At 39.3% G+C, this 19,298-nt stretch overlaps 1 protein-coding gene across 11 annotated transcripts in view; it reads right to left on the reverse strand.

Moving 5' to 3' along the window:
• PHF21A (PHD finger protein 21A) overlaps positions 1-19,298 on the reverse strand; it is a 198,404-nt gene that overhangs the window by 20,754 nt on the left and 158,352 nt on the right. For all 11 annotated transcript variants that reach the window (XM_059931473.1, XM_059931470.1, XM_059931469.1 and 8 more), the window contains 4 exons: positions 6,223-6,321; positions 3,225-3,276; positions 2,387-2,466; positions 1,858-1,918 (listed from right to left, as the gene is read on the reverse strand). In XM_059931473.1, coding sequence (XP_059787456.1) covers positions 1,858-1,918; positions 2,387-2,466; positions 3,225-3,276; positions 6,223-6,321 — 292 coding nt within the window. The remainder of the gene's footprint in view (positions 1-1,857; positions 1,919-2,386; positions 2,467-3,224; positions 3,277-6,222; positions 6,322-19,298) is intronic.

A 19,298-nucleotide genomic window follows, 5' to 3' on the forward strand; every position in this document is an offset into this window, starting at 1 on the left:
TACCCTTCCCAGTTGATCAAAAATCGTCTCCCTGCTTTCCATCACAAACATTCCAGTGAACTACATGTCTTAGAACTGGGGTGTTCCAAAGTCTCAGGAAAAGCCCTGTCATCAGCAACAGCTACCAGAAAGAGCTGATTTGAGCAGAAGCATTTTGAATCAAACCTCATGGCTACAGAGAATCTACAAATGGGCCCTAATGGCTGTGGGAAGTCCAGGTCAACCACTTTTGCCTTACGATATATCTAAGTCAGGGTCCTTGTCTTCTAAGGGCCAAAGGTCATAGCTTCGAAGCTGTAAGTGATCAAAAGTGTATGCCCAGCACACCATAGGCAAAAAAGAGCCGGAGAGGTACACAACTGCCTATGAGCACTGGTGGACGGTATGTGGGATCACGACTTTGCCAACAGTTATAATTTATATTAGAATTATGCACAAGAGTCATGGTTCTGTCAGATATTACACAAACATTACCTATCTGTGTTAAACTGGCACTGTGTGCTGTACAAAGACAGATCATACTGGTTTGTCTTTTCTAGGGTATTTAGTGCTGCTAGAAGGGAAAGTGGAAGATAAATGCTCTTTGTTTACCCACAGAAGGCACGTCCTAGGCATTGTGAATGCAGGCTTTCATCCTCTGACCTTGGCAAGAGATGCCAAGGTCTTTCTGGCTCATTTAACCCCTATCCTCTCAGCAGATACTGCCCACTAGCAGGCCAATTAACTGTGGCTTCTGGCTGGGGGCTCCTTTCTGAGAACTGTGTCAGAGGTCACTAAAACAACCCCAAACAAAATAAAACAACAAAAAATAACCCATGACACTGGTTACTGTGGCCCAGGAATCAATATGAAACAATGACTTAGGGATCCCCATCTAAATATGTTTTGGCTTCTTGAAGGAGGGGCTGATGAAACACTAGCGTGGGTGTGCTATCTCTCTGAGGGGAAGAGGTGGTAAGGGTACAGTGGTAGCCCTGCCTAAGGCAGACGAAGGGTCGGGATGACCTCCTAAGCTTCCAATGGCTCTGAAATTGCTGTGCATACACAAAAATTAGCATGCTACTCCACTCACTCTGCAACCTTTCTAGCCTGGAACTGTAATTCAAGGACACATTATCATGTGGAGAAAAGGACCTTGGGATGTATTACTGACATCAAAGAACCATTTCAGAGCCTTGTTTATAAGCTCAAACTCTGAGCTATTAAGACCTATTTAGACCTGCATGGTGAAGGCAGCTGCTGCCCTGAGAGTAAGGTGGAATGCCCACCCTGGAAGGTCTGAAATTGGGGGATGGAGCTCTTTAGGAATTTCTGCTTTGGGAAGCCTGTTTTGACAGTGATGTTTTCCTCTTTAGTTGCAGGTGCTCTCTTCTCATAGATTCAAGATTCTCAGTGTGGCTACCTCTCTCCTTCCTGGAAAGTCTGCAGCTCACAGAAGCTTAAGAGTCGTGCTCTGTCCTCACTGGCATCAGGACAACTCAGACACTACTAAGAACACCTTGGCAACACCAGTGCTCTGTTGTGCTCAATGATGCTAAAATGCTCCCTTTTACAGGGTGTTCTGTTCATTGTGCTATTCATCAACAGCCTGAGGGGCCTGGGGCAGAAACCCTGCAATAAGCCATTCCCCTCAGCCAGCTTTGCCAGAATCCTAGGAAGGGGAGCTTTTGATTCAGTATACAGAACTCTAATAAGAAATCTCACTCTCTTTTCCCCCCATTCTCAGAGAACAACAACAAAACTATATTCAAGGGATACAGGAGTTAGGCTCTAGGACAACGGGAGGAGGGAGGGGAAAGAAACACAACGCAGAAAGCAAAAGCAACAGCAAGGGTGAGATACAAAAAAGGTACTCACCTCTCTTCCGGGTCCCAGGATGCATTGTACTGTTCAGGTACGTGACTGCACTCTTCTTACGCTTTCGGGATTGAAGAAAGAAAGGTGACTGGTTGAATAGCATGGTTACTACTAATACCAGTACAAGCCAAAGACCAAGCACAGCATGCCCATCAACATGCCAACTAGTTAGTGCTAGTCACCCAAAGGTCTCAGTGATAACTGGATTTATCATATGTATTTAGCTCTGAAAGAATATTCCAGAGAGGTCTGTCTCTGCTTCAGAAGAAAGTTGTGTTCAGATGACAGGATGAGTTAAATTTTTAAGGTAGGTTTGTATCTACTTAAACTTCAGAAAAAAACTAAGGGGAAAATAGTGAATAATAAAAATGAAATAATGTTATCAGCCAGAGAAAAATCCATCATTTTACAAAGCTGGCCAAGTACAATCAGGGTACTGCTCTTAAGCAGGTTTTCAGATGGGAGGTGCGAACAAGTCATAAATAAAACTGAAAACGTGAGGGAATGGCCAAGTGCTGGCCAGGAATACCTCTGGCTCAAAGACCGCGCCACTGTACACTGGATTTGCTGTTGTTCTTCTTTTTCGTTCTTGCCGCTTGCTTTGGATTTCTTGGGAAAACAAAAGGTCTGGATTAGAAGAAAGGTATGGAGAACCCCCCAAACTTAACTTCACTGTTTACTTATTGGTTTTCCCATGACAAGTTAGAAATGAGAGTAAGTCTCTTGGTTTCACTGCAGCCTCAGCAAAGGGAAGCACGCTGCTGGGAGCAAATATGTAGGACCCTCCACTCTCACCTCTTAGAGGAAAGCAAGGCCGTGCTGTCCTACAGTGTGGCTCTCTGTGATTGAGAGCATAACAGTAGACAACACTTGTAAAAGTGTCCTGATTTATTTTTAGATCACTGTAATATAGGTGTGGATGAACTTTATCCACAGACCTAGATTGAGTAATCATAGTTCACCATTCTTGAATTAAATCACTAGAACAGGTATAGCTTTGCAACTATTCTTAAGATTCCGATAATCTAGAGTGGCTGAAAAATATAGACAAAGACTTGTCAGAGGGGCATTTGCTACTTTATCCTGCCAGGAAAAAAAAAAGTTTCTCTAAGTGAACAGAAGTCACCTTAATCCAGGCAACTAGGGAGTTTCCCCAGGACAGTAGTGTGGATAAATAATGATAGGAAGGAGAGGGGCTGAACATTAGATAGAAGGAAGGTAAGTTTACTCCAAAAAGAGAGTCCATACTGGTTGAATCATACTCTGTTTGTGTTCCAATTTTCAATTCTAACAATCAATCAAACACCATTTTCAAGAACAAAGCTCTGTGCCAGAAGCAAGGTAGCGCCATGAATATCTTCTCTTACCTTCTAGATGGTCATGTGTTACCAACCCTAGAGACACCATGAAGGCAAGTTTCTGTGCCAGAGAAACAAAAGAAGAATATACTTCAGCGTGGGTTCTCACAAAGTCAGCTGCATGTTCCTAGTTAAGACTCCTAGGGAAAGCCAGCCCAGTGGCCGGTGGCTAAAAGGAAGCCGGGTTCAGGTGAACAAGGAGTGGGCACCCTCCACTCTTAGCAGCTATGGAGCCGCTCTGGAAGCTTTCTGATCTTACAGGGATCAAAAGAGAAGGACTGGGGCCTATATCTTCCACTTTCTCAATGGCAGAAATCAGTATCTTGAATGACCTAAGTTTTTGCCAGAAAAAGTCTCAAGGAGGGAGGAAGAGGACTTCACACTGAAGAAACACACAGAGGGTTGCAAACAGCCTCCCATACAACAAGCTCCGAATTCTAAGTACTTCATTTGTCATACCAGGTCAGGGGTTCTTATATTTTTACTACCACTGATTGGACAACAACTCAAAGCTAAATGAGTTTTAGGAATGACAGCAGGTGGTTCTGCTTAACACTATGATTTTTCAATCAACCATGGACCTACAAATTATAGAGTGCTTTCTCTCTGACCACCACTCTCAGGGCTCCATCAGAAGCTAGACTGATCAGAACACTGTACTCCAAGTCTGGAAAGTTAGATGCTTAAAAATGGAGACAGCAACAGATTGATTACTATTTTGCTCTTTGGTTGCATGTGGTCTGCAAAGTATGCCTTTATTTTCTGCTGTACCACTGCATGCAGCTGCTAAATATGCCAAATAATGTATCATCCATTTCTCTCAGTGATGAATAAGGAACATCATTAGTTGTTAGGAGACATAATCCTGCAGAATTATTTATACCACAGTTTGGTCTTTGAAAATCCTGACATTTTACCCTCAACTTTAAATATCATGATAGTTTGGCCTGAAGTGATAGGTTCAAGCTATTCAAGGTACTGAGTGTTTTATAAAGATAACCTTGAACAAGCCACTTGAGAACACAGAAATGTCCTTTACTGGTATCCGCAGAGTCCTGAAGAAATGTTTTAATTTTATTTCTTATTTCAGAATCTAGGGTGGGCACCTATCCTCCCAACAGCCAGAGTACTTCAGTAACGAAAAGCAATCTTGGACGTGCTGCCCATTTTCTACATTGCATACATTTTGTGGTTGCCAATTAACTACATTCCTAATTTTCACTATTCCTTCAAAACTTAAGATTGGAAGGCTGTCTACCAACTGTTCTCTGTTAATAAAGCAGTGTGTGAACTGACATTCAGATGCACCTTCTTTTAATCAAGTAACAGCGTCCTTCTTGGCCACTCACACCCAACTCATCTTTGCCAGTCTAGATCAAGCTCATAAAAGAATTATTAAATGGAAAAAAATCTCTTCTGTAGAACAGATTTTCAGTGATAAATAGAATAAAAAGCCGTCAAGAACTTTTACCTTATCTATGTATCACACATATGCCAATAACTAATTTATTCCCTTTATGGCAGTGATTCTGTCCAATTAGAAATATGTGTTATTCCACATGATGCTACTTGCTTGCCCACACTGTGCCACTGACATAAGATATCCTTTAGTTTCTTGGTTTTTAAAAATAAATTTATTTATTTATTTATTTATTTTTGGCTGCATTGGGTCTTTGTTGCTGCGCGCGGGCTTTCTCTAGTTGCGGCGAGCGGGGGCTACTCTTCACTGCGGTGCACGGGCTTCTCATTGCAGTGGCTTCTCTTGTTGAGGAGCACGGGCTCTAGGTGCATGGGCTTCAGTAGTTGTGGCACGTGGGCTCAGCAGTTGTGGCTCATGGGCTCTAGAGCACAGCCTCAGTAGCTGTGGCACACAGGCTTAGTTGCTCCACGGCATGTGGGATCTTCCCAGACCAGGGCTCGAACCCGTGTCCCCTGCATTGGCAGGTGGATTCTTAACCATTACACCACCAGGGAAGTCCTCTTTTACTGTCTTTTGATAAGGAAATTTTGCTAATAGCCTGTTCTGTTTTTCCCTCTCCAAGCCTAATACTTGTCATTAATTTTGCAGATTATTTTATAAGTTTCTGAGCAATATGCATGACTAGTACTTCTTTTAGGTTCAAGTTTTGGTCTCTTCTTTAAAGACAAATTAAAAATTAATTCATTTCATATCAGAAAGTATTATAATTTGTACTTGCTTTAGAAAAACATGAACTGGCTTAATAAATCACTGCTTCAAAAATATGACATGAAGCTTTGATGGCTTTATGCCACTATTTGACATGGTTTCATTACAAAGAATGCACTGAGGACAGAAGGAAATGGATTGCTGGTCTAATAAAATCCAACTATCATATATTCATCATCATATTACCTGTCCACATTTTTCTTTTATAGCTGCTTGTACAAAAGTATCAAACTAAAAAATCTCTTGCCTAAGGACATACAAATTCACATTCTATATTTGTGCCACAGTTTTGTTTGCTATTTAAGTTTATAATTCTATCCTAAGTTGTAGTACAGATGCTAGTATTTTCATCCCTACTTTTATGCTTCAATGAACTACTTTTGAGCTACTGATTCATCTGGGATTTTGGGATCTAATGCAATACAATAGTAATAACAAAAATGCACGTGTAACAACTGTAATCGATAACATAGATAGACCTTAACTGAGTGAACTGGACATCTTATAAATGTTGGCTGAGACAAACAAAACATAATGATCATTAGGAATGCAGTGGGATACCTGGGGAAATGGTCATGAATCATACAATTCAAATGTGTGATATATGTATGAAAGGCCTGTTTGCCAGCTCATGAACACTCAAGACCACACTCTTAATCTGTCCCAGGCCAACCTGATTTGGCAATAACATTACTGAATAGTGAGAAAGCACAAGACAAGGATATCAAGTGATTCAGAGAGCAAGTGTCCCTCATGATGCATGTGAATAAGTCACATCACATAGACTGAGCCATGCATGCCTTGGAGGGCTGGGCCTACCTGAGGGTTCTCCTCCCGTTTTGGTTTGGGTGCAGTAGGTGGAGTGACAGTGCGGCTCTCCGTTTGTTTCTCATCTGTTTCTGTGTGGGATTTAATTGTCTAGAAGAAGAAAATTAAATGAAACTTCAGAATTCACTCTTTTATTAAAAGAATAAAAGCAAACATAGTTTGTTGCCAACAAGAAAGAAAAGAACATACTCAAATTGGAAACATATTAATAAAGGAGATAATATGGACTTCATTTTAGAAGGAGGAAAAAGTAAAATGGAAGGCCCCGGTTGAAATGATTAAATTGCATAACTAGAATAGCTATGAATCTATAAATACAATAGTCTATTTCAATGTACTTTAGGATGCAGGGGTAGTTTCCCAGAAGTAAGACCATTCTTGTTACATATGGGTCAAGCTCTAGTTCATAGCATGCTTAGGATCTGAATGATGTCCAAAAAAATCTTACATACACACTTTTCTATTTCAGAACAATTCCAATCACAATCTAAGAGAGGCTGCAGAACTATCCTTACTTGGGATATTTAAAACCTGCCTATATCATCCATTAGAGGAGAGATGCAGTTGCCAAGGAAAGGCCATCTTGTAAAAGGCTGCCATCCTGATTACGGCCAACCTCATCTTCCAGATGCATCCGTTCAAACAAAAGAAACACCAGTAGCATTACCATCTTCAGACACAAATGGCAGCTAGCAAACTAGTAGACTTGGTTTGCATTACTATTCTTATCTTGACCCAATGGCTAATTCATTTTATGAAACCCTCTGTAAATACTGAAATGATATTAGAACAGTGGATATAAAACTATAAACATATACCTAATTTACATTTTCAAAATTAAAAACCATGCAGAAAAGGATTATAAGAGACTACTACAAACAACTATATGCCAATAAAATGGACAACCATGAAGAAATGGACAAATTCTTGGAAAGGTACAATTTTCCAAGACTGAACCAGGAAGAATTAGAAAATATAAACAAATCAATCACAAGTAATGAAATTGAAACCATAATTAAAAACCTTCCAACAAACAAAATCCAGGCCCAGATGGCTTCACAGGTGAATTCTATGAAACATTAAGAGAAGAGCTAACACTGATCCTTCTCAAACTCTTCCAAAAAACTGCAGAGGGAGAAACACTCCCAAATTCATTCTACGAAGCCACCATCACCCTGATACCAAAACCAGAAAAAGATATCACAAAAAAAGAAAATTACAGACCAATATCACTGATGAACATAGATGCAAAAATCCTGAACACAATATTAGCAAACAGAATCCAACAGCACATTAGAAGGATCATACACCATGATCAAGTGGGATTTATCCCAGGGATGCAAGGATTCTTCAATATATGCAAATCAATCAATGTGATACACCACATTAACAAATTAGGAATAAAAACCATATGATCATCTCAACAGATGCAGAAAAAGCTTTTGACAAAATTCAACACCCATTTATGATAAAAACTCTCCAGAAAATGGGCATAGAGGGAAGCTACCTCAACATAATAAAGGCCATATATGACAAACCCATAGTAAGCATCATACTCAATGGTGAAAAAGTGAAAGCATTTCCACTAAGATCAGGAACAAGACAAGGATGTCTGATCACTCTCATCACTCTTATTCAACATAGTTTTGGAAGTTTTAGCCACAGCAATCAGAGAAGAAAAAGAAATAAAAGAAATACAAATTGGAAAAGAAGAAGTAAAACTGTCACTGTTTGCAGATGACATGATACTACACATAGAGAATCCTAAAGATGCCACCAGAAAACTACTAGAACTAATCAATGAATTTGGTAAGGTTGCAGGATACAAAATTAATGCACAGAAATCTCTGGCATTCCTATACACCAACAATGAAAAATCTGTAAGAGAAATTAAGGAAACACTCCCATTTACCACTGCAACAAAAAGAATAAAATACCTAGGAATAAACCTGCCTAAGGAGGCAAAAGACTTGTATTCACAAAACTATAAAACACTGATGAAAGAAATCAAAGATGACATAAACAGGTGGAGAAATATACCATGTTCTTGGATTGGAAGAATCAATATTGTGAAAATGACTATACTACCCAAAGCAATCTACAGATTCAATGCAATCCCTATCAAACTACCAAAGGCATTCTTCACAGAATTAAAACAAAAAATCTTACAATTCATATGGAAACACAAAAGACCCCGAATAGCCAAAGCAATCTTGAGAAAGAAAAACGGAGTTGGAGGAATCAGGCGCCCCGACTTCAAACTATACCACAAAGCTACAGTAGTCAAGACAGTATGGTACTGGCACAAAAACAGAAATAGAGATCAATGGTACAGGACAGAATGCCCAGAGATAAACCCATGCACATATGGGCATCTAATTTATGACAAAGGAGGCAAGAACATACAATGGAGAAAAGACAGACTCTTCAATAAGTGGTGCTGGGAATACTGGACAGCTACATATAAAAGAATGAAATTAGAACACTCCCTAACACCATACACAAAAATAAACTCAAAATGGATTAAAGACTTAAATGTAAGACCAGACACTATAAAACTTTTAGAGGAAAACATAGGAAGAACACTCCTTGACATAAACCACAGCAAGATCTTTTTTGACCCACCTCCTAGAGTAACAGAAATAAAAACAAAAATAAACAAATGGGACTTAAAAGCTTTTGCACAGCAAAGGAAACCATAAACAAGACAAAAAGACAACCCTCAAAATGGGAGAAAATATTTCCAAATGGAACAACAGACAAAGGATTAATCTCCAAAATATACAAACAGCTCATGGAGCTCAATATCAAAAAAACAAACAGCCCAGTTAAAAAACAGGCAGAAGACCTAAACAGACATTTCACCAAGGACGACATACAGATGGCGAAGAGGCACATGAAAAGATGCTCAACGTCACTAATTATTAGAGAAATGCACATCAAAACTACAATGAGGTATCACCTCATGCTGTCAGAATGGCCATTATCAAAAAAGCTAGAAACAATAAATGCTGGAAAGGGTGTGGTGAAAAGGGAACGCTCCTACACTGTTGGTGGGAATGTAAATTGATACAACCACTATAGAAAACAGTATGGAGGTTCCTTAAAAAACTAAAAATAGAACTACCATATGACCCAGCAATCCCACTACTGGGCATATACCCTGAGAAAACCGTAATTCAAAAAGAAACATGCACCACAATGTTCACTGCAGCACTATTTACAATAGCCAGGACATGGAAGCAACCTAAATGTCCATCGACAGATGAACAGATAAAGAAGATGTGGCACATATATACAATGGAATATTACTCAGCCATAAAAAGAAATGAGAAATTGAGTTATCTGTAGTGAGGTGGATGGACCTAGAGTCTGTCATACAGAGTGAAGTAAGTCAGAAAGAGAAAAACAAATACCGTATTTAACACATATATATGGAATCTAAAAAAAAAAAAAAAGGTACTGATGAACCTAGTTGCAAGGCAGAAATAAAAAGGAAGACATAGAGAATGAACTTGATGACACGGGGTGGGAGGGCGAAGCTGGGGCGAAGTGAGAGTAGCATTGACATATATACACTACCGAATGTAAAATAGTTGGCTGGTGGGAAGCAGCAGCATAGCACAGGGAGATCAGCTCGGTGCTTTGTGATGACCTAGAGGGGTGGGATAGGGAGGATGGGAGGGAGGCTCAAGAGGGAGGGGATATGGGGACATGTGTATGCATATGGCTGACTCACTTTGTTGTACAACAGAAACTAACACAGTATTGTGAAGCAATTATACTCCAATAAAGATCTATTAAAAAAAAACCACAATGCAGATGCAAATGGTCTTTTTGTATGGCAACAAGTAATTAAATAAATGAGAGTGAAACTGTCTCATTATTGATGAGTAGGAGCCAAATGAAAGACTGGTTCTACAAACAGGATATCAAAAGTTCTCAGAAATCATTATGTTGTGAAATATTTTACTAGATCTGAAAAACTAACATAATCACAAAGATTTTTCACTTTATTTCTTGGCCATGTCCATATTTTTCTTCTGCTTCTCATATTATTACTTTAGGAAAGTGTTAAGTATCTGTCTTATCAATACTGTGGCAACCACTGTTCTGGGGCATAAATGCTACCTTGTATTTTTTTTTCTCATCAGGGTCCTATCATATTTCCACCTCTAGACTATATAAGCTACTTGAGAGCAGGATTGTTCTACACACTTTTGCACCCCTTTGTGCCCAGCACAGGGCCTCACCGTAGAGCAGGTATGCTGTAAAGAGACGTTGATCTTCTGAGTGGGGAGTATGACCTACCAGAAGAATAACTTGCGTTCCTCTCTCTGTCACACACGTTTTTATTAACCAAAAAGGACACATTTCCCCCATAAAACAAACCACCAAACACACCTACAAAGGAACACAATGGGAAAGTAGTTTATAGTGACATTTTTAAGGTCATGGGTATCCAGGAAGCTTATTTCATAGCTCCGTGAATTGGAAGAACAGGAGTCTGACGGGGGAGGGAGAAGAGAAGGTCAACTATAAGGGTTTGCTGCTCCATTCCAAGGCTGTGTGATGTCCCTGGGGGTCTCTTACTTCCATCTCTAGGGATGAATAAGCAGGTAGTGGTAATGCCTCCAGGGAAGATCAAACCAATTCCTCTTCACTAAGGAATTATCCAGGGTTCAAATTTTCTCTCTCGCAAGAAGAGTACAGTTATCTCAAGGTTGGATAAAGAATACCAAAAGCATCCAAGAAAATAAAGATAAAGCAATCGTTGGTGGCGCATTGGTTAAGAATCCGCCTGCCAATGCAGGGGACACAGGTTCGAGCCCTGGTCCAGGAAGATCCCACATGCCGCGGAGCAACTAAGCCTGTGCACCACAACTACTGAACCTGTGCTCTAGAGCCCGCGAGCCACAACTACGGAGTCCGCATGCCACAACTTCTGAAGCCCGCATTCCTAGAGCCCGTGCTCCACAACAAGAGAAGCCACCGCAATGAGAAGCCCGTGCACCGCAACGAAGAGTAGCGCCCGCTCGCCGCAACTAGAGAAAGCCTGCAAGCAGCAACGAAGACCCAACACAGCCAAAAATAAAATAAATTTAAAAAAACCAAAAAAACCAAAAATGTATTAAAAATAAAGCAGAACTCCTTAAAAAAAAAAAAAAGATAAAGCAATCGAAACAATGGGGAGGTGTCTTTCTCTCATGGACCTTTGGCTCCAGGGGAAGCCAGCTGCCGTGCTGTGAACAGCACTATGGAGGGGCCCACGAGGTGAGTAACTGAACCTCCTGCCAACAGCCAGGGAGAAGTGAGGACTGCTGACAACCATGTGACTGAGTTTGGAAGTGAATTATCCAGCCCCAGTTGAGCCTTGAGATGACTGCAGTCCTGACCAACTAGTTTGAATGCAAATTTGTGAGGGACCTTGAGCCAGGACCACTGAGCTAAGATGCAACCTGATTCCTGACCTCAAAAACTGTGTGGGATAATAAATTTTTGTTGTTTTAAGCTGCTTAAAACAAAAAACATTAGGGTTTGACATCACAGAAATGGCAGGACAGGGAGTTTTAGAATCAGTCCTTTCACTAAAGCAAACATTAAACTGGCAGAAACTGACAGAATCAACTTTTTAAAACTCTGGAATCTAATAAAAAACTAAGAATAACCAGGGGGGGCACTTAGTGAAGAAAGAGGCTGCTAAATTTTATTAAGAAAGCATTTTTCCTTACCTACCAACAAATCCATCCCTTAGTTCAACAGAGGCTGTAGAGATGGTAATCTGTGTTCCTGCTGTGGTTTGCTGAACCTTGTTTTCAACTTGTGGCTGTGTATTCTGACCTGTCCGGTAATCCCCTAAGGACTGGTGCAGGCTGACCCTTGTTTGCCCACCTAAGGCTGGAGTGGCTTTCCAGGTGCCATCTGATGAAAACATCTAAAGACATATGTTACCTGTAGTTACCTGGTGCAAAGGATGGTAGGTGGAGTATGCAGCAGACAGACCCAAAGGTCTAGGAAGAAGGAGGCTGAGGAGGAAGATCCTTGGAGGAGTAAGGGCTTTAAAGGGCTATCACGTGTACTGGGGAATGCCAAGTGCACTGAGCATTCCCAGGGCTAGATGCATACTCGGAAAAGAACTGAGAGAACCCTAAGCTTGTACCTCTGGCTGATCTTTGAGCTCCGTCCAAGAAAGAGGTTAAGTCTAAGACACAGTTACAGGTGGCCTGGCTTATTAGCACTGAAGGAATGCCCCCTGCTCAAAGCCAATCTGCAAAGACCAAGAAAGGGTTTTCTGTTTTTGTTTTAATTTACTTATTATTACCTTTTTCTTCTTTTTGGCTCCAGTTGTTTAAGTAAATCTAATAGAACAGAAATTTCAATAACCACACATGACAAGAAATAGTATTTGCAAAAATAGTTTGGAAAAGGCACTAAACAAACAACTGCAGCTCTCAACAATCAACAGCAGTAAACCCTGGGGTAGGAGGAGAACTGGGGTAGCAGTCAACTGCCTTAAATATGCTCAAAGAGCTAAAGGAAACCAGGGACAAAGAACTAAAAAAAATCCAGAAGAACAATGTCTCACCAAAAAGAAAATGTTAATAAAGAGATAGAAATTATTTAAAAGAACCAAATAGAAATCTGGAGCTGAAAAATATAATAGCTGAAATGATAAATTCACTAAAGGGGTTCAGGCAAAAGAAAGAATCAGTGAACCTGAAGAAAGGATAACTGAAATTTCCAGTCTAAGGAGCAAACAGAAAAAAGAATGTAGAAAAAGTACAGAGCCTAAGAAACCTGTGAGACATTGTCAAGCATACCAACATATGCATTATAGACTTCCAGGGGGAAAGGAGAGACAGAAAGAAGCAGAAATAATATTTGAAGAAATAACAGCTGTAAACTTCCCAAATTTGATGAAATACAGGAATCTACAGGCATACCTCATTTTATTTATCACACTTCACTTTACTGCACTTTGCAGATACTGCATTTTTTACAAATTGAAGGTATGCGGCAACCCTGTCTCTGTGTCAAGTTTTGGTAATTCTCACAATATTTCAAACGTTTTCATTATCATCATACTTGTTATGGTGATCTGTGATCAGTGATCTCACTGCAAAAAGATTATAATGTGATAAAGGCTCAGATGATGGTCAGCATTTTTTAGCAATAAAGTATTTTTAAATTAAGGTATATACATTGTTTTTTTGACATAATGCTATTGCACACTCAGTAGACTACAGTATAGTGTAAACATAACTTTGATATGCACTGAGAAACCAGAAAATTCATGTGACTACCTTTATCTGCTTTATTGTGGTGGTGTGGAACTGAATCCACAATATCTCCAAGGTATGCCTGTATACATCCAAGAAGCTCAGTGACCTCCAAGTAGGATAAACTCAAAGAGACTCATACTGAAACACATTATAATCACACTGTCAAAAGCCAAAGAGAGAATCTTGAAAGCAGCAAAAGCAAAATGATGCATCACACGTAAGGGTCCTCAATAAGATTAACAGTCAATTTCTCATCAGAACCAGAGACCAGAAGGCAGTGGGATGATACATTTAAAGTGCTGAGGGGGCTTCCCTGCTGGTCCAGTGGTTAAGACTCCACACTTCCACTGCAGGGGGCACAGGTTCCATCCCTGGTCAGGGAACTAAGATCCTGCATGCCGTGCGGCACAGCCAAAATAAATAAATACACAATTAAAGTTCTGACAGAAAAAAGACTATTAACCAAGAACTCCATTTCCTGCAAAAAGTAAAGGGAGTTCACTGCAAGTAGACCTGTCCTAAAAGAACTCCCTTTAGAGTTCTTCAGGATAAAATAAAAAGACCCTAGACAGTAACTTGAAGCCAAACAAGAAAAAAAAACCTCCAATAAAGGTAACTACATAGGTTAATATAAAATCCAGTATTACTGTATCTTTGATTTGTAACTTTTCTTTTTGCTTCCTATATGATTTAAAAGAGAAATGCATGAAAAAATTATAAATATGTATTAGTGGCCACACAATATATAAAGATGTAATGTGAGACCGTAACAACAAAAAGGGGGGGCAGGCCAGAGCTGTATAGGAGCAGAGATTTTGTATACTACTGAAGCTAAGCTGGGATCAAATCAAATTACATTGTTAAAAATTTATGAATGTTACCTATAGTCCCCATGGTAACCATTAAGAAAATAACTAAAATATACAGAAAAGGAAATGAGGAGAGCATCAAAAAAGTACATACACTAGTGTAAAAAAAAAAAACACACACACACAAAAGATGGCAGTATTGGAGGAACTGGGGTCCAAAAAAGACATAAGACATGTAGAAAACAAAGAGCAAAATGGCATAAATCCTTGCCTATCAGAAATCACTTTAAATGTAACTGGATTAAACTCACCAATTAAACAACAGAGAGTGGCAGAATGGATTAAGGAAACAAGATCCGGTACTTCCCTGGTGGCGAATTGGTTAAGAATCTGCCTGCCAATGCACGGGACACAGGTTTGAGCCTTGGCCCGGGAAGATCCCACATGCCGCAGAGCAACTAAGCCTGTGCGCCACAACTACTGAGCCTGCGCTCTAGAGCCTACGAGCCACAACTACTGAAGCCTGTGCACCTAGAGCCCATGCTCTGCAACAAGAGAAGCCACCGCAATGAGAAGCCTGTGCACCGCAATGAAGAGGAGCTCCCCCAGCCACAACAAGAGAAAAGCCCACACACAGCAACGAAGATCCAACACAGCGAAAAATAAATAAATAAATGTTTTTAAAAAAACAAAAACAAAAACACAAGATCCAATAATATGCTATCTACAAGAGGTACATTTTAGAGCCAAAGACACAAAAAGGTATCCATCAAAGGATGGAAAAAGATACTGCACACAAATAGTAACCAAAAGAGTATAGAGATGGCTATGCTAATATCAGACAAAATTCACTGTAAGTCAAAAACTGTTACAGGAGACAAAAAAGGTCATTATATACTGATAAAAGAGTCAATTTATCAAAAAGATATGACAATTTCAAATATATATGCACCAAACAACAGAGTCTCAAAATATATGATGCATATACTGACAGAATTGAGGGGAGAAATAAACAGTTCTATAATAATAATTAAAGACTTTAATACCTCACTTTAAATAATGGAAAGGAGGGCTTCCCTGGTGGCGCAGCGGTTGAGAGTCTGCCTGCCAATGCAGGGGACACGGGTTCGAGCCCTGGTCTGGGAAGATCCCACATGCTGCGGAGTAACTAGGCCCGTGAGCCACAACTACTGAGCTTGCGCATCTGGAGCCTGTGCTCCGCAACAAGAGAGGCCGTGATAATGAGAGGCCCGCGCACCGCGATGAAGAGTGGCCCCCGCATGCCGCAACTAGAGAAAGCCCTCGCACAGAAACGAAGACCCAACACAGCCAAAAATAAATAAATAAATAAATAAAAAATAAAAATAAAGGAATTCCTTTAAAAAAAAAAAAATAATGGAAAGGACACGTAGAAAGAAGATCAATAAGGAAACAGAGGACTTAAACAACACTATAAACCAACTAGACCTAAGAGACATAAAGAACAGCCTACTCAACAACAAGAGAATACACATTCTTCTCAAGTACACATGAAGCATTCTTCAGGATAGACCATATTTTAGGCCACAAAACAAATCCTAATAAATTTTAAAAGACTGAAGTCATATGAAGTATTTTTTCTGATGACAGCAGAAAGAAGCTAGAAGTCAATATAAAGGAATACCAGAAAAATTTTAAGTATGTAGAAATTACACAACATACTTTTATTTGGCTGCGCCGGGTCTTAGTTGTGGCATGCAGGATCTTTGTTGTGGCATGCGGGATCCTTTTTTCTTTAGTTGCAGCATTCGGGACCTTTAGCTGCAGCATGTGAACCTTTAGTTGCAGCATGTGGGATCTAGTTCCCCGGCCAAGGATCGAACCCAGGCCCCCTGCACTGGGAGCATGGAGTCTTAGCCACTGGACCACCAGGGAAGTCCCTAAAAAACATACTTTTAAACAACCAGTGGAACAAAGAAGAAATCACTAGGGAAATTTTCTATCTCCCTGAAGAATGAAAATGAAAATACACATACCAAAACTGATGAGATGCAGTGAAAGCACTGGTCAGAGGGAAATTTAAAGCTGTAATAATCTGTACATAAAAAATAAGAAAGCATTCAAATCAATAACCTAAATTTATAGCTTAAGGAACTAGAAAAGAAGAACTAAACACAGAGCTAGCAGAAGGCAGGAAATAATAAAAATTAGAGTGGAGATAAATGAATTGGAGAATAGAAAAACAACAGAATTAATGAAACCAAAAGTTGATTCTTTGAAAAGATCAACAAAATTGACAAACCTTTAATTAGACAGAGTAAGGAAAAGAGCGAGAAGACACAAATAACGAAAATCAGAAATAAAAGTGGGGACATTACTACCAATCTTATAGAAATAAAAAGGATTATAAGAGAATACACTGAACAACTGTACACCAACAGGTTGCCAAGGGGGACGGGATTGGGGAAGGGATGGAGTGAGAGGCTGGGGTTAGTAGATGTAAGCTTTTATATATAGAATGGATAAACAAAAAGGTCCTACTGTATAGCACAGAGAACTATATTCAATATCCTATGATAAACCATAATGGAAAAGAATATAAAAAGGAATGTATATATATGTATAACTGAAGCACTATGCTGTACAGCAGTAATTAAATACTGTAAATCAACTATACTTCAATTAAAAAGATTTAAAAAATTGTACACCAAAAAATCAGATAACATAGATGAAATGGATAAATTCTTATAAACATACAAATTACCAAACTGACTCAAGAAGAAATAGAAAATGTCAACAGACCTATAACAACTAAAGAGACTGAAACAGTAATCAAAATCCTCTCAGAAAAGAAAAGTCCAGGACCAGACAGCTTCTCTGGTGAATTCTACCAAACAGTTAAAGAATTAACACCAATCCTTCTCAAACTTTTCCAAAAAATAGAAGAGCAGAAAACACTTTCTAACTCATTCTATGAGGCCAGCATTATCCTGATACCAAAGCCAGACAAAGACACCACAATAATAGAAAATTAAAGACCAATATCTGTCATGAATACAGATGCAAAAATCCTCAATAAAATACTAGCAAACCGAATCCAACAGCATATTAAAAGGATGATACACAATGACAATGTGGAACTTATCCTAGGAATGGAAGATATTTTTTAAAAAATCAATGTAATACACCATGTTAATAAATGAAGGCAAAGAAAAACGATATGATCATCTCAGTTAATGCAGAAAAAGCATTTGTGAAAATCCAACACCCATTCATGATACGAACACTCAGAAAACTAGGAACAGAAGGGAACTTCCTCAACTTTATAAAGGGCATTTATGTGAAACTACAGCTAGCATCATAGTCAATGGTGAAATAGTGAAAGCTTTCCCTCTGAGATCAGGAACAAGAGACGTATGCCCACTTTCATCACTGCTATTCAACATTGTAGTGGAAATTCTAGCCAGAGCAATTAGGCAAGAAAAAGAAATATAAGGCATCCAAATTGAAAAGGAATACATAAAACTATCTCTTTTTGCAGAGGACATGATCTTATATCTACATAAAATCCTAAAGAATCCACAAAACAACTACTATAGCTAATAAATGAATTCAGAAAAATTGTAAGGTACAAGATCAACACAAAAACCAGCTGTATTTCTAATACATGGTAATTCATAATAGCAATGAACAATCCTAATAGGAAGTTAAGAAAACAACTCAATTTACAATATCATCCAAAAGAATAAAATACCTAGGAATAGGGACTTCCCTGGTGGTGCAGTGGTTAAGAATCCACCTGCCAATGCAGGAGACACGGGTTCGAGCCCTGGTCCAGGAAGATCCCACATGCCACGGAGCAACTAAGCCCGTGCGCCACAACTACTGAGCCTGTGATCTAGAGCCTGTGAGCCACAACTACAGAGCCCGTGTGCCACAACTACTGAAGCCCGCATGCCTAGAGCCCGTGCTCCGCAATGAGAGAAGCCACTGCAATGAGAAGCCCGTGCACAGCAACGAAGAGTAGCCCCCACTAGCCGCAACTAGAGAAAGCCTGCACGCGGCAACGAAGACTCAACGCAGCCAAAAATAAACATATAAAAAATAAATAAATTTATTTAAAAAAACAAAAACAAAAAGAAAACCTAGGAGTAAATTTAACCAAGGAGGTGAAAGACTTGTACACGGAAAAGTATAAAACACTGCTGAAGAAATAAAGAAAGCCTAAGTAAATGGAAAGACATCATGTTCAAGGACTGGAAGACAGAATATTGTTCAGATGGCAATACTATGCAAAGCAATCTACAGATTCAATACAATTTCTATCAAAATTCCAACAGCCCCTTACCCACCCTTTTTTTGCAGAAAGACTGGAAAAGCCAATTCTCAAGTTCATGTAGAGCTGCAAGGGTCCCTGAATAGCCAAAACAATGTTGAAAAAGAAAAAAGTTGGAGGATTCATACTTCCCAATGTCAAAACTTACTATGAAACTACAGCAATTAAGACAGTGTGGTTGGTACTGGCATAAGGACAGACATATAGACCAACAGAATAGGATTGAGAGTCCAGAAATAAACCCATACGTCCACGGCCAATTATTTTCAATAATGATGCAATGATCATTCAAATGGGGACAGAACAGTTTCTTCAACAAATAGTGCTGGGAGAACTGGATATCCACCTGCAAAAGAATAAAGTTGGACCCTTGTTTCACCCTATATACAGAAATTAAGTCAAAATGGATTACTGACCTAAATATAAGAGCTAAAACCACACAACTCTTAGAAGAAAAATTAGGGATAAATCTTCATGACCTTAGATGTGACAATGGATTCTTAGCTATGACACCAAAAGCACAAGCAACAAAAGAAAAAATTTAATAACTTTTGTGCATGAAAGGACATTAGAAAGTGAAAAGACAACCTATATATTGAGAGAAAATGTTTTCAAGTTACATATCTGATAAGGATCCAGTATCCAGATTATATAAAGAAC

This window comes from Balaenoptera ricei, chromosome 8, assembly GCF_028023285.1.
Source record: "Balaenoptera ricei isolate mBalRic1 chromosome 8, mBalRic1.hap2, whole genome shotgun sequence".
Taxonomy (NCBI): Eukaryota; Metazoa; Chordata; class Mammalia; order Artiodactyla; family Balaenopteridae; genus Balaenoptera; species Balaenoptera ricei.